A 27,492-nucleotide genomic window follows, 5' to 3' on the forward strand; every position below is an offset into this window, starting at 1 on the left:
CTTGCATATATCAATTTATGTGAAAAATATCTTGGTTATTTAGTTGGCTTGATGTAAGTCTACAGTTTAGATGTTTCTGCAAAAGTTAAGTTCGTGTTAGAAACATCAATGGGATAACTTAAGGAAATAGTAATCGCAGAGTATTGTGGCCTCACCACATCTGGAGTAGATGTAGCCCTAATTCATCCTTTCACACAGGAGACAGATATTAAACAGACTGTGCTAAGTTAGTGACTTAGTTTTGAAACAAGAGGAAGCATGATGTAGTGAAAAGAATTTGTACCAAGAGGCATTGGATTCAAGTCTTAACCTTAGCAGTTACTGGTTCTGAGACATTAGGCAATTTGTTTTACTTCCCTGAGCCCTGCTATTCTCATCTAAAAACTGTAGATAATTATAGTTTCTATCTTTAAGAGTTGTTATGAAGGTTAAAGGAGGTACTCAGGTGAAAAGTAGTTTGTAGACTCTGAAGTGATAGATGACCAATACTAGTTGTTACTGCTGTCGTTTGTTCTAATAAGGTTCCTAGGCACAATCTCCCTTCTAGTTGGTACAAACTTTGCTGATCATAACTTCTGTCTTTAGTGACTTAGTTGCCACCAGCCTGAGGAGGAAGGATAGAGGAGTCAGAACAAAGCAGAGCCTAACAATGATAATAATAACATAGGTGTAAATTCTTATATTTGTAGAGTACTTTTCAATTTTGGAAGCACTTTCATGTGTACTATCTCCTGATTATAGAAGAAAGGGGAAGGTATAATTAAAAAAAAAAAAAGGTATCGGCCCAAGAGGGATGTGTTCTGTGGTGGAATATAGAATAATAAGACTAATTTTCTTGTGTGAGTAAGGAAACTGCCTCTAAAAGGAATCCAGAAATGTTTTTAGTAGCATTGAATAAGGCCTTCCTAATTCTTAAGGGCAAAAAAATGTGTGCAAGGCAAGTTTGTGCATCTTTACATGATTAGTTATTTGATTTTAAAAGTTTCCCTCTAAGTGAACCATCCATTGGAAATAATGATTTAAAATAATACAGCTCATGCTTTGAATATTCCCAAGAGACTATTTTGAAGATTGGAAATGTTTGTTGAAAGATCAGTCTCACTTCAAATTCCGTACAAAGCAGTCAGTCCTTCAAAGTGATGAATAAGAAGCAAAGTCAGGAAGTTGCAATACCTTATTAAACATATTTTATGGCCCTGAGTTTTCCCACAAGCCCCTTGAAAGAAAGGTTCTTAGAAGTTTATCACTCCAGAGTAGTGCATCTTACTTCCTTGGAATGATGAAGATACTCTTTTATCTACTGATTTGCTGCAATAATGGCATAGCAGGAATTTATGAATATTTTAAGATGTAAAAATTTTATATTGAGCATTATGAGCTCTGCCATGTTAAGTACTATTTTGAGCTAGTTATAGCTGAATTATCCTATTTAATCAATCCATGTTTTAAAAAGCATAATACTGTTTAGGTTCATCATTTATCATTTAACAAAACAATGCTTATGATTTTTCTCTAGAAAGTTGCATATCAGTTGTTTGGTCAGGAATATAATATCCTCTTACTTAACTATTATTTCTCTGATAAATCACATCATACACCATTTCATTTCACCTGTAATACTTTCCCCAGAAATATGATCAACTATATGGTCAGAATTTCCTGATACAGTGTGTGTGTTTTGGGTATTATATTTTTAGGGGAGTGTTGACAAACTAGATTGTGGCTGTAGGAAGACCAGCAGATTGGTGAGACAGTCCAGAAACTGTGATAAGATGAACTTTGACTGTTCCTTGTATTGTTTACATTGTTACCAACACCACCACCCCTATTCCCAGCACCATACCTGTTTTATCCAAGAGGAATAGTGACCGTCTTTGTTTCCTCCTGTTCAGTCTCAGAGGAAGAGATGTTCCTCCTCCTCTTCAATCCTTCCCTTTTTCCCACATTCCTTCCCCAAATTACTGCATGATTAGAAGCTTGAGTTAGGCTTCTGAAGTCTCTATGAATCATTGATCCTGAGATTTTTGAGCATAAATTAGACTACCAGTCAGAATTCTGTTAAGTTTTATTTGTGAACAGATGAGAATGCAGTTTTTAATCATGTACGACGTATAGTAAACTGTGGACTTTTTGCCTTTTCAGCCAAAGATGTAACTTATATATGTCCATTCACTGGTGCTGTACGAGGAACCCTAACTGTCACAAATTACAGGTTATATTTCAAAAGCATGGAACGGGTAAGCTTGTTATTGGATTAGATTTTTGTATGTACACCTGTGTGTTTACAGCCAGTTTTGTTCATCTTTGATCATTCCTAATGAAAGGATTTCTGATTAAGATTTTTCTCAGCTATAATTGTGTAGTATCAATTGTTCAGTTTTAATTGATTTTCCTTTCCTTCATTTAGGACCCTCCATTTGTTTTAGATGCTTCTCTTGGTGTGATAAGTAGAGTAGAAAAAATTGGTGGTGCTTCCAGTCGAGGTGAAAATTCTTATGGACTAGAAACTGTGTGCAAGGTACATTTTACAATATGTGTATGATTTTATCCAATTTGGAAAAGCTTTCTTTTAAATAGGGCCTGTATTTGACACTGGTTTCAAAAATATCAAACGAATTTCATATTAGAAATGTCATTCTAGTAGAAGGAAACAAATAACATTCAGTAATAAAGAGAAAAGTACCTATCATAAATTAGATTTGACTTCTTTGGGGCCCAATTCAATCTCTATATTTTGATACTCACATATTCATAGCATCATTTTTTCATAATGACCACTGTAAATGTGCATCGTACTGTACAGGACACAAAGTACTTTCACAGCCTTTATTTCATTTTGAGCTTCATAAAAATCCTGTGAGGTGGGCATGATAGACGTGATTACCTTTAATTTACAAATCAGAAACATGAGCCTCTGAGCAGTTAAGACATAGTACTTTGTAGTGGATGGCTTGGGTATGATTTATTCATCATCACCTATCTTTTATATTTCTAGTTCTCCTCCTTTTCTGCCTCTGAAATAATGGTGGGAAAACTTGATATCGTAGACCTTCACTGTTTTCATATCTGCTGACATTCTTTAAATACATTGTCTCTTGAATGAAACTTAGATTGTATTTGTTACATTTTTACCACTAAATCATAGGCATTTAATACCATGTACCACTTCCACAGGAGACTGTTCTCCTTATTATGGCCTAATTAACACCTGTACAAATCTCAATTTAAGATCACATTTTTTTCCTTTTATTTCCCGTTCTACCCCTTGCAAAAACATAAACACAACAGTGTATACATAATTCAAGATACTGTCTTATGCTAAAATATTTTATGATATATTTCTTAGAAGTTTTGTGAATCTAATATCAAAGCTTATGACCTAGTAATTATTTTTGTGCTTTTCCATTATAGTCAAAAGGGCTCTGTTGAATATAATAGCTGTCAGCCATGTGGCAATAATACTTCTCCTGATCACTTTTCTTTCTAATACTAAATAGAACATAGAATATATGAGAAGGTGAGAGAGGATAACTTTGAAATCTTATCATTTTAAATGTAATTTTTTCTGTGGAATAAGATGATTATCAACAAATATAGACATTTGTAGGGCCCCACTATGATACTTTTAGGCAGGTCAATGGTTAAGATTGATTCTGAGTACCTCTACTAGTTATAGAGATATTTACTGAGAAAAAACAAGGCATCAGCTTAGGTTTCCTTAGATGTTTTTTAAAAGATAGCAAAGCTGACATTCTAGTTTTATATCAGATTTGTAATAAGATGTTTTACTTGTTCATGAACTGTAGGTACAGTGGCTCCCTTTATACAGTGAACTTACATAGGCCATTTTTATCTACTCATCGGACTTAGATAAAATTTAGTATTTCTAATCTTGTTCCCAAAAACCAAACCCATTGCCGTTGGGTCCATTGTGACTCGCAGTGACCCTATTGGACAGAGTAGAACTGCCCCATAGAGTTTCTAAGGCTGTAAATTTTTATGGAAGCAGACTGCCACATCTTTCTCCCAGGGAGTGGCTGGTAGGTTTGAACCACTGACTTTTTGGTTAGCAGTCAAACACTTTAGCCACTGTGTGACCAGGGCTCCTAATCTTGTTCCAGTGAGATAAATATTCACGTGGAAAGCAACAGAGTTATTTGTTTTTATGACATATTGTTGGCCATATGGTTAGCTTTATTTGATACAAGTTCTGTCATTAAGAATATATCCTCAAATTAGAACATGGCGTCTATATGAAAAATTTGTTGCTGTAAGTAATGAAGTGTCTCTGTTCAGTTTTATAGTATGGGGCATAATAAAGCTAATTTGAATTCTGCCTACGTTAAAGCATTTAAATAAAATGAGTAGTCTTGAAATTATTCTTAATTCCATACTTTTTCTAAGTACTGTTAAGATGTCACTAAGCAAGAGCATGAATATCTGTATTCAGCCTGAACATAGAAACTTTCTTGAAGACAAATAATGGAAAGGAGCTTTGCTCTTTATAAAAACTCAGCCTTAGAACCTGGATGATATCAACTAAACTGTTTCAAAGTTCAGGGGGCATTGGTGGTTAAGTGGTAGAATTCTCTCCTTCCGTGTAGTAGATCTGGGTTCAATTCCTGGCCAGTGCACCTCATGCACAGCCAACACCTGTCTGTCAGTGGAGGCTTATGTGTTGCTATTATGCTCAACAGGTTTCAGTGCAGCTTCTAGACTAAGATAGACTAGAAAGAAAGGCCTGACGATCTACTTGCAAAAATCAGCGAGTGAAAACCTTGTGGATCACGACAGTCCAGTCTATAGCCAATCACGAGGATGGCACAGCACTGGGCAGCGTTTTGTTTCCGTTTACACGTGGCTGCCATGAGTTAGGGACTGACTCGACGGCAGCTAACAACAACAACATTCAGAGTTCACTTGTCAGTAGTTGGTTGAAGAACTTGGACGTGTAATAGAGAAAGACCTTTAGGCAGGGATTGGTTCTATTAGTCGAGCAGCAGAAGACTTATGAAGAGAAGGTCCAGTGGAAATAGTCCTGGGTAGGGATATTAGGTAGGAAAATAAATCACCAGACATAATGGGAATGGAGACATATGAAATGTAGTAACAGCTGATCAGATTTTTAGTAGGGAAATTCATGACAGAAAATGGGCTTTCTCAGGGAAAAAAACATGCTGATAATGTATATCAGTCATGATATTAAGCTTCAGATATAATACCTCTAATCTCCAGTGCCTATATCAAATGCTACCTCTTTCACTGGCCAGTCTTGAATCCATAAGCAGAGGTAAATTTTCTGCCCTTTGAATTCTGTCTTGTATTAAAGTTCCTTGTGTTTCCTTTTATTTCTCCCAATAAATCATCATAAGTTTCCTGCCTCCAGGATCTGTTGTCTGATTTATTTTTGTATCCCACATTAATGAATCTTAATTTTTTACATAATAATTGTAAGTAACCTTATTTATTCCTTAAATTAAAAATGAACTGTAATTGACTTGGATACTAAATCTTTTCTAGGATATCCGGAATTTACGGTTTGCCCATAAACCTGAGGGGCGAACAAGAAGGTCTATATTTGAGAATCTAATGAAATACGCATTCCCTGTCTCTAATAACCTGGTAAAATGTTTCTTATCTTTAAAATATCTATATTATAGTAATTAGTGTAGTATAAATAAACTTATCTAGGCTACCTAGGGTCTCTACATTTATGTTCCTGCTCTGCCCTTTAACCAGATGTATAATTTAGTTTTAACTTAATCTCTTGGACCAGTTTCTTAAGGTATCCAATGAAAAAGCCAGACTAGCTGATTTTTGAGACTCATTTCAGTACATTCTATAATTCTATGATCTTCCTATCCATGGTGTTTCCATGATGAAAAGCTGTATGTCTTTATTAGGATTTGAAACCTCCCTTGCGTTTGGGATCTTAGAATAAAGACTAGCAATTTTGGGAAGGAAGGAAAGGCAAACACTTACTGAGTTCCTACTATGTGCTACTAACGGTGTTAAACTCCCTCATTTACATTATATCATTTAAATTTCACAGTAGCCCAATGGTGATAAGTATTATTTTATTTATTCCCATTTAGAGATGAAACTAGGAGATGGTAAGCAATTAACTCAAGGAGACAGCTAGTAGAGGGTAAAATTTGGAATCAACACTGGTCTTCTGATATCAGTTTCAGTGTTGTTCTTTTACATCATAGTTGCTTCTGCCATCATGTCTATGAAAATGATTAATTTAAATGGCTTTTTGTGGGTACCCAGATCACTAATTACATGCCAAAAAATTAAAATATTTTAGAAAATATAGCATAAACTTTAAAGCTGCTTACCTACTGATATCTGCAAGTCAAATTTGTTAGTTATATCAGAAGATGTCTTTGTTATGTAATTTCTTCCATTATTGAGAAGCAAATTTATGACAGCTACCAAAGATAAGGAAATAGATCATATTTTAAATTTTGATAAATCTTAGTGGTGGGTTTCTGTGCTTCTCTATATGTTTGAAAAATATACAAAAAAATAAATTTTCAAAATTATAAAACAATGATACAGAACAGGACATCAGTACAAAATACCCTCACAGATAAGAAAATGAAAACTTCGAGTATGATAAGGATATGTTTCTGATTCATTGTCTCCTTAAACATCTTACTCAGCTATTAACTCTGTTTGCTTTTTTGTAGCCCCTTTTTGCTTTTGAATACAAAGAAGTATTCCCTGAAAATGGGTGGAAGGTGTATGATCCTCTTTTAGAGTATAGACGGCAGGTATGTACTTCTTTTTTTTGAATTTTAGTATTATGTGTTATTTTTATTACAAAGAAAACTTAATGGGTAGAAGTAAGCAGCTCTGTATAGTTGTTTAATTTTTTAAGTTGTTGTTATTTATTAAATGAAGGCTGATCCTGATTGTTTGATTGCCTTTCAGTTTCTTTTGAACTCCCTTTCAGAATATGTTAATGATTTTTTATGAATCTTTACTTATAAGTATATTGGTTTATTTTAAAAATGTTTAACATTTTTATAAATAAAAAGAAATGGTAAATATATGTAGGTTTTAATATCTTTATATGTATTCGACATTGTTTACTTAGATTTTTCCCTATATGAGTATCGTATGAAGCCTTGGTGTCACGTTGGTTAAGAGTTCAGCTGCTAACCAAAAGGTTGGCAGTTCGAATCCACCAGTTGCTCCTTGGAAACCTTATGGGAGAGTTCTTCTCTGTCCTGTAGGGTTGCTATGAGTTGGATGGCAGCAGTTTTTTTTTGTTTTTTTTTTTAAATAATTCTGGTATTCTATAATTTAATTATGAAAAATATCTAAATAATTCTGTTACTTGTAAATTATCACCACATAAAATTTTGAAAGTTTTACATCTTAACAGAGGACATACTATACTTCTGATAATATTGTGCTAAGGACACCATTGACTTACGTTGGTCAGTGACCAATATAGAAATAACCTCCTTTACGTTTTAACACAAATTCATATCTATTGTATTATGCTATATACAGATAAAAATTTAACTCCTATTGGTAGCCTTCTCCAGGTAATCTCAACAGTTCTTTCAGCACTTTAAATATGTCATCCCACTGCCTTCTAGCCTCCATGGTTTCTACTGAGAAATCAGCATTTAATCTTATTGGGAATCACTTGTATGTGATGATTTGATTCTCTCTTGCTGCTTTCAAAATTCTCTCTTTGTCTTTGGATTTTGACAGTTTGATTATAATGTGTCACAGCGTGGATCCCTTTGAGTTTATCATACTTGGAGTTCATTGAGCTTCTCAGATGTGTAGATTTATGTCTTTCATCAAATTTGGGAAGTTTTCAGCCATTATTTCTTCAAGTATTCTTTCTGTCTCTTTCTCCTTTCTTTTCCTGAGGTGCCCATAATGCTTATGTTGGTCTGCTTAATGGTGTCCCACAAGTCCTTTAGACTCTGTTTACTTTTCTTCTTTTTTTTTTATTCTCTTCAAACTCTATAATTTCAGTTATTCTCTCTTCAGACTCACTGATTCTGTCTTTTGCTTGCTCAAATCTGCTGTTAAACTCCTTACTGTAAATTTTTTATTTCAGTTATTGTAATTTTCAGCTCCAGAATTCTTGTTTGATTCCTTTTTATAATTTCTCTTTATTGATATTCTCTTTTTATTAATGCTTTGTTTTACTGATTTCCATTAGCTCTTTGTGTTTTCTTTTAGCTCTTTGAGCATATTTAATACTGTTGTTTTAAAGTCTTTGTCTAGTAAATCCATTGTCTGGGCTTCCTCAGGGATTATTTCTGTCCCTTAATTTTTTCTTTTGAATGGTACATCTTTTCTGCTTCTTTATATGCCTTGTGATTTGTTTGTTGAAAACTGAACATTTGCATATTATAATGTAACTCTAGAAATCAGGCTCTCCACCTCCCCCAGGGTTTGCTGTTTTGTTTTGATTGTAGAAAACTATAGTAGTCCATTTTTTTCATGATTTTCCGTATCTATTTTTGCAAAGACTGCCTTCCTGGACCTGAGTAGTCGCTGAAGTCTCTGTTTCTTAGTTTATGTACAGCTACTGTTTTGACAGAGAACAAGACAAAACAAAAACACCTCTCTCAATCTTTATAGATTGGCTCTGTGCCAGGGCTTTCCTTCAACACTTAGCCAGGCTTGCACTGAGCCTTGGGATCAGTCTGATGTAAAAACATAGGGATCAGCCTGAGGTGAAAACTTATGGATCAGCCAGAGGTGAAAGCATACGGTCTTCTCAGATATTTTCTGAGCACGCATCTTGCCTTGGGCATGTGTGTGGCTTTCTAAATTTCCCTGTATACAAGGGTGATTTTGAATGCCCCAGTGTCCCAAAGAAGCAGGTTCTCCTCCCAGTCCTTAGGTATCTGTCATATGTCTGAATTGCATGCTCCAGCTCCAGGTGGCTACAAGTGGTGATGGTGTTTGGGCAGTGCCTGCCAGTATTTTGCCCTATATATTTTATAAATGGGCAACACTATTAATAGTATTTAAATTTGTTATGTAGGAGAGTAGGAGCCCTGGTGGGATAGTGGTTAAGATCTCAGGCTGCTAACTAAAAGATTGGCTGTTCGAATCAATCAACCACTACTTAGAAACCCTATGGGGCAGTTCTTCCCTGTCCTGTAGGAGTGCTATGTGTTGGAATCTACTTAATGGCAACGGGTTTTTGGTTTTTTATGTAGGAGAGTGCTTCTTTAATTTACTTGTTGACATATGTAGTGATTAGGAAGAGGACCCTGGACTCTGAGGATAGGTCAAGAAAAATGATCATTTCTCTAAGATAGTAAAAATTCAGTATAAAGACAACGAGCGTGATCTGAAGAAATACCCAACTGTAAGTTAGATGTATTGCTAAACAAACTTGGAAAGCATTCAAGTTCAGTCAAGGAAATCAGAATTTATCCTCAGAATTGTAACATAAGTAACTAAGGAAAACTATACTCCAGTTATTTTGTTTGTAACTTGACTCCAGCTAATGGATACATTAACTGAAAACCCAAACCCATTGCTGTCGAGGCAATTCTGACTCATAGCGACCCTATAGGACTGAGTAGAATTGCCCCCAGAGGGTTTCTAAGACTGTAAATCTTTGTGGTAGCAGACTGCCGCATCTCCTGCAGAGCAGCTGGTGGGTTCAAACTGCTGACTTTTTGGTTGGCCGCTGAGTGCTTTAACCACTGCACCACCAGGGCTTATATATTAACTGAAGGGCTTGACAAATGGATACACTAACTGAAGGACAGAGATTTGAATAAATCAAAAAAACCAAACCCATTTGCCATCGAGTCGATTCCAACTCATAGCAACCCTGTAGGACAGAGTAGAACTGCCCTAGAGGGTTTCCAAGGAGTGTCTGGTGGATTCAAACTGCCAGCCTCTTGGTTAGCAGCCATGGCACTACACCACCAGGGCTCCAGAGATTTGAATAGAGGGTAAGAAAATGGACACCAAATATCAACATCTGTCATTATGTCATTAGCATTGTCTAAGTGAGAGTGTATACTGACTAGCCAACTCTAGTTTTCTGCTTAGAAGGCAGTTCCTTTAGTGGAGATAGGTTTGTCGATTTATCTAAGCATGAAGAGGACAATAGCCATTAAAGCAGTTTAAGTTAGTGATTCTTATTCCTTTTCCCAACCTGCCACTTACCTGAGGAATGTGATATATTCCTTTGGTAACAGTAGTTCTCTCTGACAGTGATTTTTCCAGGATATGGGAAGGAGAGTGGGAGAGAGATGATAGTACCTTTCTAAGGTAGAGGATGGTGTTTCAGAATCTCAGGAGATGTATGTTTCTCGGGTGATCTGATCCTCTTACCTCAGACTGCAAGTGTTCTAAGAAAACTTCGGAAACTAATTTTGGTTCTTATGGAAGCTTCCTTGATTCATTGATTTATTCATTCATATATTCACCCATTCATTCATCAGACTCTTAACAGTAACTACTAAATACTTGGGGCTAAAACTATGAAATAGACAGACACAGTCCTGGCTCCCAAAGAGCTTACATTTAATGAAGAATTCAAAGAAGAAAACTAACAATTACAATACACTGTGGCAGATAGTCTGATAGAGCAAGTCCTCAAGTGAGAGATCATGAAGCCATCTGGGAACTGAAAGTAGGTTGGTGTGTGCTGGACTAGAGTGTAGAGTGGCAAGACATCAGTCTGGAGAAAGCTAGATTGTGAAGGGCCTTGCTAAGTCCCATGAGGCATTTTATACATTATATGAAAAACAGTAGATAGCCATTAAGAATTTTAGGCAGAGGAATGACATGCTCACTTTTGAATCTTCAAAGATTACTGTGGAGGCAGTGTAGAGATGGGGAAGAAGTGATAATGGCCTGAATTAGAGAAGTAGTAGTGAAGATGGAGAGAAGCAGGCAAACTTCTCTTGTCTGGTACTGTTGGAATAAAAATCATAGCAACTGGTCATTTATTGGATATAAGTGGAGAAGTTGCAGATGATATCCAAGTTCCTCACTTGAATACCACTTTTTTAGACTTGTCAAGTGACAGTACTTTTAATGACAGTTCATAAATTTTTTTTAAACCTCTAATTAAATCTTCTATTTCTGGAAATAAATAACAATCTTACCTGAACAGTGGTTTTTAGTGTATATAAAATTGAGGAAAGCAAAAAGGAAGGAGAGATGGAGAACATAGGCGGCAAGTTGGGGACCAGGCTAATAAAATGGGGTAAATAGGATGTAAGGTGCTAATGAAGAAACAGACTGTGGCTAAGGATAGATGAAAACTCTATTGATAGTATTTACCACATGATTACTGGAAAGGAATTTCCTCTTTCTTCCTAATTTTAATATCTTTCTGGGTGTTCTGGCAACAGCTTGAGAAATACTGCTCTAAAGGGGAGTGAATCTTGTCCTTTGACTTCATATTTTTATAACAATTTAGTGAACCAGGTTAGTGATTTTTTCTTGAGGAACAATGTAGTTTTATATAAAGAGGATAGATTTAAGTAAATGTATAGGAATTCCCTACTCTACCACTTCCTAATGTATAGCTTTGGTGAAGTTACAGTCTGTGCCACAGTTTCTTCATTTACAAAATGAAGTTAATAAAACCTGAATACAGTAATGTGTATCTATATAAAGAGGCTGGTATAAATAATGCCTGCACATAGTAGGTGCTCAATAAATGTATTTTTAACTATAATTTGGTTTCTTTCAATTCTCTTTTTTGTTTGATGACATGCTTTGAGTTGTCAGGGATCATATAATTTAAAAAAATTTTCTTAATTCCAACCATTTAATATAATAGCTTTCTTTTCTATAGAATGGAGGATGGAATAATTCAAGTGTCTTATTAAGTAGTTCTAGGGTCACCATGAGTTAAAATTGACTCAGTGGCAACTGGTACTGGTACTATATGTAAAGTAGTATATTATTTATAAAATGGAGATACTGAAAGGGCAAACGAAAGCTTAATGATCGATGTGTTTTAAAAAGTTGTTTTAAGTATTACTCTTGACTATTATCTTCTTTTTGCATTCATTGCTTCCTTTTCTAATGTTTTAGATTAACAGCATTCTCATTAGTACTCTAACGTAGGAGTGAAAATGCACTTTAGCTGTGTAAGTGATAACTATTTATAGAGCATTCTGGTGGACGCTTGATGCCTGCCCTTCAAAATCTCTTTGTACAGATGAATGACAGTAAAACCAATTATCCAGTCAAGCCGAATGAGATTTTTTTTTTTTCTTTTAAGACAAGTAGCATTTGTATTCTTCCTGCTTCCTTCTTTCCTCTGGCATACACTTAGAACATACCCAGCACTCAATCAATATTTAATCCGTTAACATATAATTGGATGCTAGAATGAACACAGAGATCCCTACATTACAATTCCTAATCCTAAAGTCCCGGTCACCACAGGGATACAATAACTGTCCCAGCTGCTTCAAGAGATGGACAGTGGAGATGAGAGAGGTTGAATAGAATGACTTCTTTTCTGGTATCTTTTACTATTTTAATTAAGTAGTAATTTGTCTTATGTTTTATTTCACGTCTAGGGAATTCCTAATGAAAGCTGGAGGATAACAAAGATAAATGAACGATATGAGCTGTGTGATACATACCCTGCCCTCTTGGTTGTGCCAGCAAATATTCCTGATGAAGAATTAAAGAGAGTAGCATCCTTCAGATCAAGGGGCCGTATCCCAGTAAGTATGAAGCTTTGATAACTTTGCCCGTGTGTTTGTACTATACATAATACTGAGATTGATGAATGGGGAATGGAGAGCTCACACAAAAAGCAGAGCACAAGCAAGGATGCAGGATAAAAGTAGCTACACCATCAGGACTTTTATCAGAGATTGAGTTATCTAGTAAAACTAAAACTGGAGGGAAAACTTTAAGAGCTCTCTGGAGAGTATGACATGGATTTTAGAGACCTGCATAGAATCGCATGATTTCTAACTGGAAAACAAAGTTGGCCCTGTGCGTTACTCACTTTTCTTTAAATCCTAGAAAGAGCAAAACTTCACAAATTTTATGGTGAATGCCTGGGTACTAAAAAGATGAGTTCAAATAATTTTAGGTGTAAAAATTCATAGGGTCTTATAGTTGGGTAGTTTTGCTGATAAGTAATAATACTTTAAAAGTGGAGTTTACTTAGCCTATATTAATGTATTTTTTTTCTAGAAATAACACTTCCCAATAATCTATGACTTTCATAAATAAATAGCAGATTAAAGAATTAGAATCAAAAAAAAAAAAAGAAAGAATTAGAACAAGTTTTCCAGATGCAAGAAATAGCTTTGAAGAAAACTGGTGATTTTTCCTCAGGTAAACTTTCATGGCCAGGCTTTGGATCCAATTAGAAAGCAGAACTCTCTAGAGTAGTGTTTTTGAGGAGAAGTATATGAAGCCTGTGTCACCATTTTTTTCCCCATTAAGGTTTTATCATGGATTCATCCAGAAAGTCAAGCCACAGTCACTCGATGTAGCCAGCCCATGGTAGGAGTGAGTGGGAAGCGAAGTAAAGAAGATGAAAAATACCTTCAAGCCATCATGGATTCCAATGCCCAGTCTCATAAAATCTTTATATTCGATGCTCGGCCAAGTGTTAATGCTGTTGCCAATAAGGTGAGATTGTCTTAATTTTCAGTAATTAAGCTTGTAATAACAAGTCCATGAATCAGCTGAGTGTGGCCAGTGTAGTGGAAAGAACTCAGACTCTAGAATGATTAAGATGTAGGTTCTAATCCTGGCTTTCCAACTTGTTGGTTGTGTGACTTTGAGTTAGTTATTTAATCTTTTTAGACCTTAATTTGCTCAGTTGAAAAATGAGAATAATAAAATCAGGGTTATTTTAGGAGCAAAAAAATCATCTAATAAAAAATAATGCATATCCATATGCTTAGTTATGTAGTAAATTATTAGCAGTTATTATTTCTCCTTTTGCCAAACTTCATAACGAGTTGAGCTTAAGTTCCTGTACAACACTGCTGTAGGAATAGTGAAACAGTGTTCTCACTGACCATTCACTGCTGACTTCCCTCCACCTCTACAAGTTATTCAGTCTCTGAAGAACTTGCAGGCAGCTGTAATGATATTTCTGATTTCTGCTGTAGAGTAAATTTCTGGAAGTATAAATTCTGATTCATTTGACACAGTCTACCAAAGAAAATGAGAAAGAGAAATGGCTTAGCTTTAAAAAATTACCTCTCTTTTTACCACCAATAATATATACACACACACACATTATAGAAGGAAATATTTTAAAACACTCTAAACCCTGTAAATAAGAGAGAAATCCCATTAAATCTTGGTTATACTTCCAGTTGTGTGTACAGGCAGTCCCCGGGTTATGAACATTCTTACGGACAACTAGTGCTTGTCCTTTAATGATATGTAAATTTGCCGTCACTTTTAACAATGATTGAACAAACCCCTACTCGATTGAACTAATTCCTACTTGTAACAAATTCTTTATCACAGTCACCTTCACTTGCTGCACATACAGCTTTTAAATCATTGAAAAATCTTCTAGCCTTTTCTTGCACTAACCCAAAAAAACCCATTGCCATCAAGTCGATTCCTACCCATGATGACCCTGTAAGACAGAGCAGAGCTTCCCTGTAGCATTTCTAAGGATCGGCTGGCTGTCGGATTCACGTTGCCAACCTTGTGGTTAGCAGCCGAGTTCTTAACCACTGCACCACAAGGCCTCCTTCTTGCACTAAAGTAAGGCTAAATAAGAACCATATGCACCTGCTCAGACTTAAACCTGCAAATTCTTAAAGACACACTGAGGAACAGATCTCGTTTGTAATCCGGGACTGCCTGTATATGTACACACACATGTATCTGTAAACAAAAGTGGGATAATTGTAGCTTCTCTTTTTAATTGACACTGTATCTTTCTGTGTCAGTAAGTATTTATCTACAACATTAGTTTTAATTGTATAATAACTAATTAAAGCACTGTTGAATATGTAGCTTGTAGTTTTTTTGCTGTTATAAACATACCAGGGTGATCATGCTTTTAATTGTGGAGCATTTACCCAGTTACTTTCATCCTGCTTAGCTTTTTGAGGGCATTGTGAATTCCAGGCATTCCCTATTAAATTGTAAATATTCCCCCTTACAGGAGTCAGGGGAGGGATATGGTATCTTAAAACATTATCAGTTAATACTGTAGTTATAGGGCTTAAAGATAAAATGAGATAATGTGTGTGTAAAGCCTATAGCCCAGGATCAGTCATGCATTTTTCTAATAACTGTTTGTTTCCCTCCCTAATCTTTATACTGTAAATTAGCAGGAATGAGATTTAGGATTGTTTTCTAGGAGGTGAGCCCAGGCAGAGGGGAATGTAAGGCAGAAAAGGAGGTAGGGTGAAATATTGTATTCCTCATCTTTTTTTTTTAGTCATTCACAAATGTATCTTATATGGAAATCCCCTTTTTTTTAATTTGCAAAAGAATATATCCTTGTTGCAATAAAAAAAATTTTTACCTCAGTTGTAAGACATTTCTAATAACTTTATGAATTGTATATGATAAATGTACTTTTGACTCCATGACCCATATCAAGAATTAAAACTTTGCCAGCCACCAAGCTCTCAATCAAAATGATTTTCTACCCTTGCCAAAAGTAACCACTGTCCTAACTTTTATAGTAATCACTTCCTTGCATTTCTTTATACTTTTACTACCAAAATGTATATCTCTACCCTCTATAGTTGAATCCTCCCTTCACCCATATCTTTTTTTCCTCATATTTTACCTGTAGGACATTCTATAGGCTAAATGTTGCTGATTCCATGCTCATGATGTGGTTCAACTTTGTTCTGTCCTCTGAATTCCCTTCAGATGTGGCAGATAAATCCAGAGGTTTATTCATATTTAGGTTTAATCCTTTTGGCAAGGCTATAGGTGGTATGAGGGAGCCTTGGTGGTGCAGTGGTTAAGCATTCGGCTGCTAACCAAAAGGTTGGTGGTTCAAACTCACCAGTCACTCCTTGGAAGAAAAGATGTGGCAGTCTGCTTCTGTAAAGATTTACAGCCTTGGAAATCCTGTGGGGGTAGTTCTACTCTGTCCTGTAGGGTCACTATGAGTCAGAATCGACTCGACGGCGATGGGTTTGGTTTTGGGGGTTGGTATAGTGGTACATCAGGAGACACATAATTTCTGGCTGATTCTCTTTTTTGGAATGTTAGCAACAGCTGATGCCCAATACTTATATACATCAATTCATTAAGGGTTGCAAAATGGTGATATTCTAATTTCATGATTTCCTGCTCAGCTATTAAACTCTTTCTGTAAACTTTCTCTAAAGATGCACTTGGTCTTATCTGTATTTTCATTAACCAGTAATTTAGTTCATATAAGAAAAACAGGATAAATGCTTGATTCTTTTCCCCTATTTATGAATTTTCCCAGTAATGAATGTACTCCCTGTCATTCCCTGAAGATGACTAACTTTTTAAGTATTGTTATGATCCAGTGTATTTACACATATTTGATTTTTTTTTAATCCATTCTAAATATTTGTTTTTTGAAGTTAAATTTGTCTCATCTTTGGTTAGTGGGAGCCTTTTTCATTTTTATACACCCACGTAAGGAAGCCTGGGTGAGAGTGTACATCCCTGTTTTATAAAGCAGAACAGGAGATAGTGATTGTGCTAAGTTGCCTTAAGCCGTCCACATTTTCCTGTGGGGTTTTCCTGTTGGTGTTAGTTGCCGTCCAGTTGATGACGCCGTGTATTACAGAGTAGAACTGCTCCATAGGGTATTCTTGGCTGTAATCTTAACGGAAGTAGATCACCAGGCCTATCGTCCACAGTACCACCAGGTAGGTTCTGGATGGGTTCTAACCTCCAGCCTTTAGGTTAGCAATCAAACGCAAACCTTTTGCTCCACCTAGGGACCTTGGGGTTTTCCTAGTCACTATTGTATGTCTCATTTTTCATTCTGCTGGGTATCCTATGATACTTTTTCATTGGTGTCAACATACAGTGGATGTGTATTCATTTATCATTTCCTGTGATGTGTGCCTTTTTCCAGGCAAAGGGTGGGGGTTATGAAAGTGAAGATGCCTATCAAAATGCAGAACTAGTTTTTCTGGATATCCACAATATTCATGTTATGAGAGAATCATTACGAAAACTTAAGGAGATTGTGTACCCCAACATTGAGGAAACTCACTGGTTGTCTAACTTGGAATCTACTCACTGGCTAGAACACATTAAGGTGGGTATATATTACTATTTTCTTACACTATTATAGAATATCAAACAAGGATTTTCTCTGCTCCTTTGTCTATATTGGCTCTTTGTCTACCATTAAAATCAACATGAAGGTACCTTCCTAAACAGTGAAAAATAGATAGCTGCTTTGATAATTAGAACTACTTCTACATTTTGATAATTTGAATTAGTTTCCTATATTGTGCATTTGGTTCTATTGCACTTCTTTCTTCCCTGTTCTTTCCCATCTTATCTGAATTCTGCCCATCCCTCAGATCCTAGTTCATATTTCATTTCTTCCATGAAGTCTTCCTGGATCACAACCATTTCCATTTTCTCTGAACTCTTCACTTTACCCCCCCACCCCACTTATTCACGTACTGCTCTGCACTTTATTTAATTACTTTAATGTGTCAAACAAAGTATATCACTAACTCATGAAAACCAGGAATGGATAAATCGTATTTCTTGTATGCCCTCCTCAGGAATTAGGGCAGCACTATCTGTGTAAATAATAGACACACAATAAGTACCCAGTGCATGATTTGTAAAGTTAAGACCATTCTTGTCAGGGAAATGAGGTGGAGTAGTTGAATAAATGATGCCATTTGAGTGTGAAATGATTTGGGGTCCGCGATGTAAATACTAATTTGCTTAGCCTGCTAATATAATGTTTGAAGCACCAAACTGTGATTTCAGTTAATATAGTTAATATATACTTTTTCAGATGTGGTCTGAATTTCATTAACATAACTTACCAAGACACAGACTTACATAACCACATTTATATTAGTAGTCTGAAATAACGAGAAATGCAATTTTTCATGTTAAGAAGGAGCAGACTTGCACTCACAGTAAAATCTCTAAAATGCTGACAAAATTGAAGAGAAGGCCAAACTGAACTAGTGAGAATTATAATTGTAGGCTATTTTTATTATTACTGTTTATCTTCTACCATTGAGTGAATGCAGCGAAGTTTAGACATTCCTCAATTAGAGAGCGTATTCATGTGGTCCATCTATTATAGTGTTTGGTGTGCAAATATAAAACTGTAAGACTTCATTTGGAACTAACATGAGTTGCTATTTTCCCTTCTCAGAATTCTAGATCATTTCACTACCAGGCACAACGTTTTCTCCAAAGGCCATAAGAGAAACAAGTTTCCTTAGAGGTATAAGAGAAACAGTTGTGTCTGGAATACTCTCTGCCTCCCTCAATCCTCACAACCTTAAGGCTTATCAGCTCACTTTCTTCAGATCTCTGCTCAAATGTCACCTTCTCAGAGAGGCCCTTCCCAATCTCTCTATACAAAACAGTAGTTCTACCAGCACTCTCTATACCCTGTGTGGAGCTTTTTCGCTTATTGCCATTTGGCATGCTGTATGTTTCCTTGTTTATTTGCATATGGTTGGTCTCCCAAGTAGAATGCAAACTTCATTAAGCAGGCACTATGTCTGTTTTGTTCAGTGCTGTATCTTCAGCACCTAGAGCAGTGCCTGTTACATAGTAAGGGACTCCATAAATGGTTACTTAATGAATGAATTACTTAAGGTGATGACTTTGGATAACTCCCTGGTCAGTCCTAACATTTCAGCTCTTACAAACCTTTGGTTCAGTGATTCTTAAGTCTGGATATGCATTTGAGTCATTGATGGAACTTTCTTAAAGTAGTGAATTGGCATCACTGGAGAATGGGGCCCAGGCATCTTTTTATTTTTATTTTGAAATGCTTACGGATGACTGATGCATAGTCAAGATTAAGATTGCTTCAGAGGAACCCATTTCTAGACTATGTCTACAGTTATGATCAAAAGGAGGTTGTCATGGGAATCTCCAAGCCTAGTAAGCCTGTTTTCCTTCATTGTGACCTGTGTTTGTGGATCTGTGCCATTCTTTAAGTATGATCTGGTCATTGCAGAGAAGAATGGGGCTGTGTCGTCTGTTTTTAAGAATACTATACTTTTTGTTCCTTTTTTGGTTTTGTCTAATTCTGTCTTGTTTTAACTCAAGATCAATTTCAGAAAAAGTTATTTTGTAGAGTCTCTGCATACTTAAAAAAAAATGAGCTAAAGTTATTTTAGATCCTAGATAAATTGACATGATAATATACTGATTTGATGAGAATATTATGCACACCATATCACAGAAAGTAACTTATTTTAAAAATTGACACTGTGTTTGCTGTGTGACTTTTATGGTCAAAACAATAAAAAATGCTATATAATATTTTAGAAGAGATCCAGTTTTATTGCCTTCAGGTACTTATTCTAATTTGGTTAAATAAGCATTGTTTTAAATAATAGATAATGATTCAGTTGGCATATCAATTATTTTATTTGAACAGATGATACTAGAATATTTGAAGATTCTTAAAAACAGATCTCTTTAGAACAGAGTCTTTCTTTTCTCTTACACTGTTTATTTCTTTACCACCCAAAGGTACCTGTCATTTGAACATTTCATTGTTCAAATTAATAGGTGTCTGAATTTATGAGGTTTTTCTAGTTTTAAAAGCAAGATTTATGTATCTTGTACCATTTACAAAAATTCTTTATAGGAAAGGGCAGATGTATTTTCTTCCCATATTACTGAGACAGTTATCCCTAACAAATCTCTGTCAGTAAATTTTGAAGGAGGACACATTTAATTCTTTAAAAATTTCATTTAAAAAATCGTTTTCCAGCTTATTCTTGCAGGGGCTCTTAGGATTGCTGACAAGGTCGAGTCAGGGAAGACGTCTGTGGTAGTACATTGCAGTGATGGTTGGGACCGCACAGCTCAGCTAACTTCCCTGGCCATGCTCATGTTGGATGGATACTATAGAACCATTCGAGGATTTGAAGTCCTTGTGGAGAAAGAATGGCTAAGCTTTGGACATCGATTTCAACTAGTGAGTAAAAAACCTTGCTGTATTACATGCATCTCATATAAGGCATGCTAAAATCATGCCTTTTGTTCATTATATGTTCACCTAAAAAGCAATCACTTAATCTAGGAGGATGAACCTCTCGAGAGAATTTTTTGTTTGTTTTGGAAAGCATTAGGATATCCTAATGCGACGGCAGTCTGGAGCCAGGGCTGGCAATTTGTCCAGCTCTGTACACAATTTCTTCTGTGACCTCTGCCAGGAAACATCAGATATCACTGAGTGATTTCCATGGGCGTTTCCACCTATAAATGACAGTTCAGATTAGTAGGAAAGTCCTGGAATTACAAGGCACTTGTAGCTTTTCCTGTAAACTTATAAAAAGATGAGAATGGCTTATTTATTATTCTTAATTTCAAATAGCTATACAGACAGAATAGCATTGCTTATATAGAGTCAGGGTCTAAAATAATTAGGCTGGACTAAAAGAAGTAATAGAGTAAAAATAAAAGTTTAACTCAGAGTTGGGAATAAAATGCATAGCTTTTCTGTTAGACTTCTTATGGTACTAAAACTGTAGTGACCATATCTATGGAAATACTTACAGTTTTATGAAAATGACAAATTTTTGAGCCCTCCTTAAGCCTCAAAATTTATTTTGATATTAGTGTTGTTATCAAATCCCAGAGTTGTAAAGACCTCAGAGTCCAGGCATTCTTTTGTTACAAGACTGTCTTCTTTTGTGTCCCTGTCAAATGAACCTTTAGTCTCATTAACACCTCCAGAAATAAACAGCACGTCCCTTCCTGAGACTGTCCAGTCTCGCTTCCAGAAAGTCTGTTGCTGAAACTTCTTCCAGATAGTGAACTGACATTTGCTTTCTCTTGTCCTAGATTCCCCTCTGAAGACACAGGAAGAATAAATATGACTCCTTATCCAAATTAAGATAGCCCTTCAAATATTTGAAAACTGCTCTCAGCCCATATCACTCATAATCTTCAGTTCTTGAGGATAAACGTCTCTTTTTTTCTATCATTTCTCATTCGACCTAACCCCTTCGCCATCCCAGTTGTTCTCTGGACTTTGCTCATGGCTTTCTACAAGTATAGTACCCAGGACTAATGACAGTTCCTTAAATACAGGATTAGGGCTATTTAAAAGATACTACATTTTTGCATTTGTTTTTTCCTTACATCATAGTTTGGATTCATGTACCTTTTAGTTAAATAAATGTTTACGTGGTTTTCAGCTTCCTTCTGCTAAGTTCAGTGGTGAATAAAACACTATATTTGGAATCAAGAACTCAGGGACAGTACCCTTGTTGGCCTTGGTCTTCTCGTGTGTTGTCCATATATGTTAGTTGTAATCATAGAATTTAGAAAGCAAGGAGTAAGAGTGTTTGTTCCTAGGCAGGAGGAACAAACAGAGTAAGCAAATGTCTGGGTAGCAGTGAGCATAATGAGAGTAGATTTGAGGGAGGGGTGAGTTTTGACAATTGTATAGAAGGGAGCCTGGTTGTCAGAGGCCTCAAAGCCACTGAGGGCTTGGTTTCTGGGTAGGCATTTTCCAAGACTGGCTGAAAGACTATCTGAAAGATGTTTGCCCAGATGCTATCTCTGACATTAACCTTCAGTGTCCAGTAATTACCAGGGTATACCAGCAATATTTATAAATAACTGAAAAATACATTTGTAGTTGGTCTGCTCTTTTGAACTGAACTGTTAAATAAAATTAGGCATCCAGGGTCTCTGTTCAGAGGGCTCATGTTTTTCAGTTCACTATAAAGTGTATTTATCATCAAAAGACCATTTAAAAAAAAAAATTTTACTTCAAAGAAAAAAGTCAAGGCTATACATATTCATATAAATATGGCCAAAATCATAAGCATTTCAGACTATTTGAGGTTGCTGTGAATTCCTAAATTGCTGACTCTGCTTACCAAATCTATATTTTTTTTCTAGTTGTTATCTGAAAGCAGAATTTTAACAGAGGGCGTTCAGTCAAGAGGGTATGTTCATGTGATTAATGTAGGGCAATGATTCTTAAACGTTTTGGGTTCAGGACCCCATTGTTGACAACCCCAGAGAACTTTGTTTATGTGGGTTATATCTGTCAGTATTTTTCATCCTAGAAATTAAAGGAAAGAAATTTAGAAGTGTTTACTAACTAAAAAAAACAATAAGTCTTATTATATATTAACACAGATAGTATTTATATGAAAATTATATTTTTCAAAACAAAACAAAGTTTAGTGAGAAGAGTGGCATTGTTTTATATTTTTGCACATTTCTTTAATTAAGACAACTAAATTTTCGTATCTGCATCTGCGTTCGATCTGTTGCAGTATGTGCTGTTGGTTGACGTACAGTGAAACCTGTGAGAGACAGAATTTGATGAGACTGCCTTGTTTTTCTAGGTCTCGAAAATTTTCCGCCTTTGCCAGGGTACAGTCTTACCACTTTTTTATCACTCAGTTTAGTAAAAAATATTTGAGTTTTCCTTCTCTGACAGGTTTCCACCTTACACAGGTTCCAGCTTTCGCAGGTTTTACTGTATATGAAGAAAATCCTACCACACCACACACAGATATGTAGGTGGAAAAGGGAAGAGTATTTTAGTAGCTTTTTCAGATAATTGAGGATATTCTGCTTTGTTACTGCACCAAACTTGACAAGTTTCTTAGAGGTTAGTTGCAGTATGGAATCTGAAACCAAATCAATGAGTTTTTTGTGCTTTGTTCCATAAAATTCCATTGGTTTGTCTTACACTTTGAATAGCTCTTTTACCCATGCATGATTTTGTAACATCATCTGTTGGTCATTTGGAAAATACTGGCTCACTGAGGTCTTCCAAATGTTGACTCATTTTACAGTATCATAAAGTCACTTTTGTTAATATCGCCAGTGATTTTATCAGAAATGTCTTGTCAAGCTCATGGTGGCAGACAAAAGCTTTCCAAAAATCTTAATTTTCACTGAAAAGCTTGAATTTTATCATTAGCCACAAATACTGTCAATTGTTTTCCTTGAAGTGACAGGTTCACTTTGTTTATTAAAAAAAAAAAAGCCAGATATCCAAGTCTCAGGAACCATAGTTCATCTATTAATTGTCCTTTCAAGTAAAAATATTTTTCTATGAAAAAAGTGACTTTTCCGTAAGAGGCCATCCTACTTCAGTATGCAGCAGAAGTGCTTTATGCATATTTATCATTTTGTCACAAAAGATTAAAAATTGTATACTCACGTGTCCAAATTTAGTAAAATAGTTTTTACTGCGTCAAGGAAGCTGGTTTAAAGAAATTGGCTTTCTCTCTCTCTCTTTTTTCCCAACTGCAAGTGCATGGTAGGACAAAAATACAATGACTACTATTGTAGTTTGATACCATTGCCTTGCTTAATTCACACTAAGGCATCAAAAGTTTTATTCTGCATCACTTTTTCACCATCAGTGCAAATAATGCTTTATTATTCTTATGGAAATAGTTTTGACCTCACAGAGCCCACAGAAGTCCATGGACCACACTTTTAGAATCACTGCTTTAGGGTAAGAAGTGGGGTTCCTTGAACTGAGGAGGCATTCCCTTATTTCAGTCTTCTGGGGCAAAAGTCCTCAGAGTAAGAAAGAACTGAGAAAGTGGCTGATAGTACACTTGTATTTAAATGTTGAGAGCAGATGGCAAGAATTTCTGAAAGGTTTGTGCTTATGTAGTTCCTCCTGATAATGACAGACTGGAGCTGAGATGAAGCCCCCTCCACGTGCTTGGCAAGGTACAGTGAAACCTGTAAGAGCCAGAACTCAATGGGACTGCTTTGTTTTTCCGAGTCTCACAAGTTTTTCACCTTTGACAGGGTGCAGTCGTACTACTTTTCTGTCTCTCATTTTAGTGGCAAATATTTGCGTTTTCCTTCTCTGACAGGTTTCTGCTTTACAGTTTCTGTCTTTCACAGGTTTTACTGTATTAAAGGAGAAGGGTGCGTCCTGAGGCCCTTGTACCAGTTATGGTTATTTATCAGAGAGAATTTAAATCTTCAGGACAAAAATGTGGGCTCTGAGGTCTGACTGCTCCTGTCCTTTATGATCAGCCTTTTAGGGTCTGGGTTTCATTTATTAATCAAAGTGGTAAATCCTATTATAGGCATCTCATGTCAGAAAAAATCTAGCAGTTTGTATATCAAAATGTTAATATAGGATTTCTGCTTGGTAGGATTATGTGTGATTTGTTTTTTTACTTATTTGCAGTGCCTTTTAAAAAGATTTTAAAATTTTTTATATTGTGTTCAATATTAGTTTTATTGGAAAATAGAATTATTTTTATTAAAAATGAAAAAACAAAAGCCGAAAACCTCCTCAAAGCTCATATAGTACTTTACTGTCTTTACTTTAGAGAGTTGGCCATGGAGATAAGAACCATGCAGATGCAGACAGATCACCTGTTTTTCTTCAGTTTATTGACTGTGTCTGGCAAATGACAAGACAGGTAACTTACGTGGGATATCCATTCTTACATATCTCCTTCAGACCTTCCAGTCAGAGTTGGGAGACATGGTCACTAATTATTAACCTCCATTTGCCGTGAAAGGGAAATTCTTGTAAAGTTTCCAGGTGATAGACTATTATTTATTGTCACATTATGAATAAGTTGTTGTTTTTGTGTGCCATCCAGTCAGTTCTGACTCATAGCTACCCTACAGAATTTCCACATAGGGTTTCCAAGGCTGTAATCTTTACAGAAGCAAATTGCCAGGTCTTTTCTTCCATGGAATGGCTGGTGGGTTCAGACTGCTAACCTTTTGGTTAGCAGCCAAGCGCTTAACCGTTGCGCCACCGGGACTCCTTTGAATTTAAGTTAAAGGTTATTATTTTGTGGAGTAGTATTAAACAATTGACAACTTGATTCATTCGCATTTCAATGTGAGTGACATTGATAATAGTCCCTGAGAGGTTTCCTCCTTTGTTTTGAGCAGTTACTGTTAAATAATATGAACACACTCACCTGGAAGCTCATCCTTACATTGTTAAGAGAGGTAAAGAAATGAACAAACAGTCTAGGTAAGTCAAGCAAAATAAAATCCCATTTTAAGTAATGTTAATTATTTGGGAGAAAAATATCTTAAATATCTTTAGATAGAAATTATGGCAAGGTAGGTATGTGATTCACTTCTTCCTGTTCTTAAAGAGTTCTCTGGAGAAACAGAACCAGTAAGATACATGTATGTGTGTGTATCTGTGTGTATGTGTGTCTGTATGTGTGCCTGTGTGTGTGTGTCTGTGTGTGTGTCTGTGTGTGTATGAGAGAGTGATTTTTTTTTTTAAATTTTTTTTTTTTTTTTTAAGAGGAATTGGCTCATGCGATCGTGGGCTCTGGCAAGTCTGAAATATTTAGGTCAGGTGACAGGCTGGAGATTCTGGCAGTTTTGTATCCCAAGATTGGCAGGTTGTGTAGTAGAAGAGTGAGAGAAATTCTGGCAAAATGTCTATTTATAGTCTGGAGGCAGTATGCTCCCTCAGAAAATCTCTATTTTTGCTCTTAAGGCCTTCAAACTGATTGGATGAGGTCAACCACATTATGGAGGGTAGTGTGGTTTAACTTAAGGACAGCTGATTTAATCACATGTAACTACTTCCTAGCAGCATCTAGACTGGTATTTGACCGAACAACTGAGCACCGTAGCCTAGCCAAGTTGACCTCGGTGTTTGTTACTGCCGGACATACATAGTTAATGCACAGAATAGTCAGATAGTAGATTTTTCATTGTTGTCATAGATGCAGAATGTTGGATAATGAGATAGTAAGTGAGAGGTTAGGTGTACTGCATTCCAAAGGGAATGCCCTGAAGGGAGCAGTATATTTACTAATATATTAAATATATTAGTTCTGATGTTAGAAAAAAATCAATCACATTTCCTAATCACGCTCATTATCTGCATAAAAGAGTACATGACAAGTACATTTTTCGTCAGCAACTGTTTTAACTTTTTATGTGCTGTATATCAAAAATCAGTTATTTAATCCTAATTTTAGGCTTAAATTAAAGAGCCCTGGTGCGCGGGGGTTAAGCATGTGGCTGCTAACCAAAAGGTCGGTGTTTTAAACCCACCAGTGAATCCATGGGAGAAAAGACTTGGTGATGTGGTCCCGTAAAGATTATGACCTAGGAAACCCTGTGGGGCATTTCTTCTCTGTCACATGGGGTCACTATAAGTTGGAATTGACTCACCAGCACACAACAACAACATTTAACATCAGTTATTATTTAACGGTAATTTTAGGCTTAAATTAATAATAGAAAATCAGTTTAAATCTTCTGTTTCTTTTGTAGAACTTCAGATCGCTGTGAGTTGGAATTGACTCAACGGCAACAGGTTTAATGGTTCAGATACCTTATAGTGGACAGTCTTTATTTTAGACATCTAGTTATGTTTTTCTTCCTGAACACAGAACATATTAGATATCCATAATATTTATTAGCAATGATCAGTTTTATAAGTAATTGAATACTAGTGCAGAGACATATATAGCACATTTGTCAAAATGGGACTCATCATGATGTAATTAGATTGTACACCTGTCCTATACCCGCCTCATCGCCATCTCCTCACTCTTGGGATCAGGAAGTAGTTGATGAAGGGCCCTTCAGATTTTAATCATGCAGGGAGAACAAAATATTCCTCCTCTCCTGTTTTTTAAAAACAAAATAAAAGCAACAGTGGAAGTTAATGCTTTGCTATTTTAGTTTCATTTTGAGGAAACTCCGACTAATTAAGCTGTCTTCTCGTAACTGAGCTAATAGTTTTACCAAAAGAAAGATGAAAAGCTAATCACAGGCTTAGCTCCTTTGTGTTGCTATTCCAGATGAGTCAGGATGCATTCATATTTGGCTAATAAGACTAAGAGTGTGTAACAAATATAGGAGATGAGACATTTTTTAAGTGACTGTGATTTAATAAGGTTTTTACAGTTAGTTGGCTTTTTGTTGTTGGCATATGTTTGATCACCTGCTTCATTTAGCTTCACAGACACAAAAATGATTTAAGGCATAATTCCCCTTTTTTTGTTTCTGAGAAGAGAAATTTGCCACTTCACCCTGCCATCGTATCCTAAATTTAGGAAATTTCAAAACAAAGTTGTTTTTACCTCTTTCCCTTTTGCATACAGCTCATGCTATTTTCCTCCAATATTAGATAGAAATCTTTCTAAGAAATAAAACCTTGATAATAAAATGTATTTCCCCAATCTGCAATCCAATAATTGATGGAATTCCATTTTACAGCCCTATAATTGCTACAATCTTACATGGAAGCTTCCAAATAATTCTGGAAATATTTGATGGATAGGACGGATTAAACTAAACCGTTTACCTTTCTGGGGTCATAATTCTTCCTTTGAT

The 27,492-nt window shown here is 35.9% G+C and overlaps 1 protein-coding gene across 10 annotated transcripts in view; it reads left to right on the top strand.

Annotated features, from left to right (window-relative positions):
- Nucleotides 1-27,492, top strand: part of MTMR2 (myotubularin related protein 2) — an 86,146-nt gene that overhangs the window by 54,456 nt on the left and 4,198 nt on the right. For all 10 annotated transcript variants that reach the window (XM_004385543.1, XM_023739818.1, XM_023739816.1 and 7 more), the window contains 9 exons: nucleotides 2,143-2,237; nucleotides 2,408-2,518; nucleotides 5,521-5,622; nucleotides 6,696-6,779; nucleotides 12,558-12,707; nucleotides 13,444-13,632; nucleotides 17,057-17,242; nucleotides 19,922-20,128; nucleotides 24,489-24,581. In XM_004385543.1, coding sequence (XP_004385600.1) covers nucleotides 2,143-2,237; nucleotides 2,408-2,518; nucleotides 5,521-5,622; nucleotides 6,696-6,779; nucleotides 12,558-12,707; nucleotides 13,444-13,632; nucleotides 17,057-17,242; nucleotides 19,922-20,128; nucleotides 24,489-24,581 — 1,217 coding nt within the window. The remainder of the gene's footprint in view (nucleotides 1-2,142; nucleotides 2,238-2,407; nucleotides 2,519-5,520; nucleotides 5,623-6,695; nucleotides 6,780-12,557; nucleotides 12,708-13,443; nucleotides 13,633-17,056; nucleotides 17,243-19,921; nucleotides 20,129-24,488; nucleotides 24,582-27,492) is intronic.

Source organism: Trichechus manatus, unplaced genomic scaffold (genome assembly GCF_000243295.1).
Source record: "Trichechus manatus latirostris isolate Lorelei unplaced genomic scaffold, TriManLat1.0 scaffold00141, whole genome shotgun sequence".
NCBI classification, from domain to species: domain Eukaryota; kingdom Metazoa; phylum Chordata; class Mammalia; order Sirenia; family Trichechidae; genus Trichechus; species Trichechus manatus.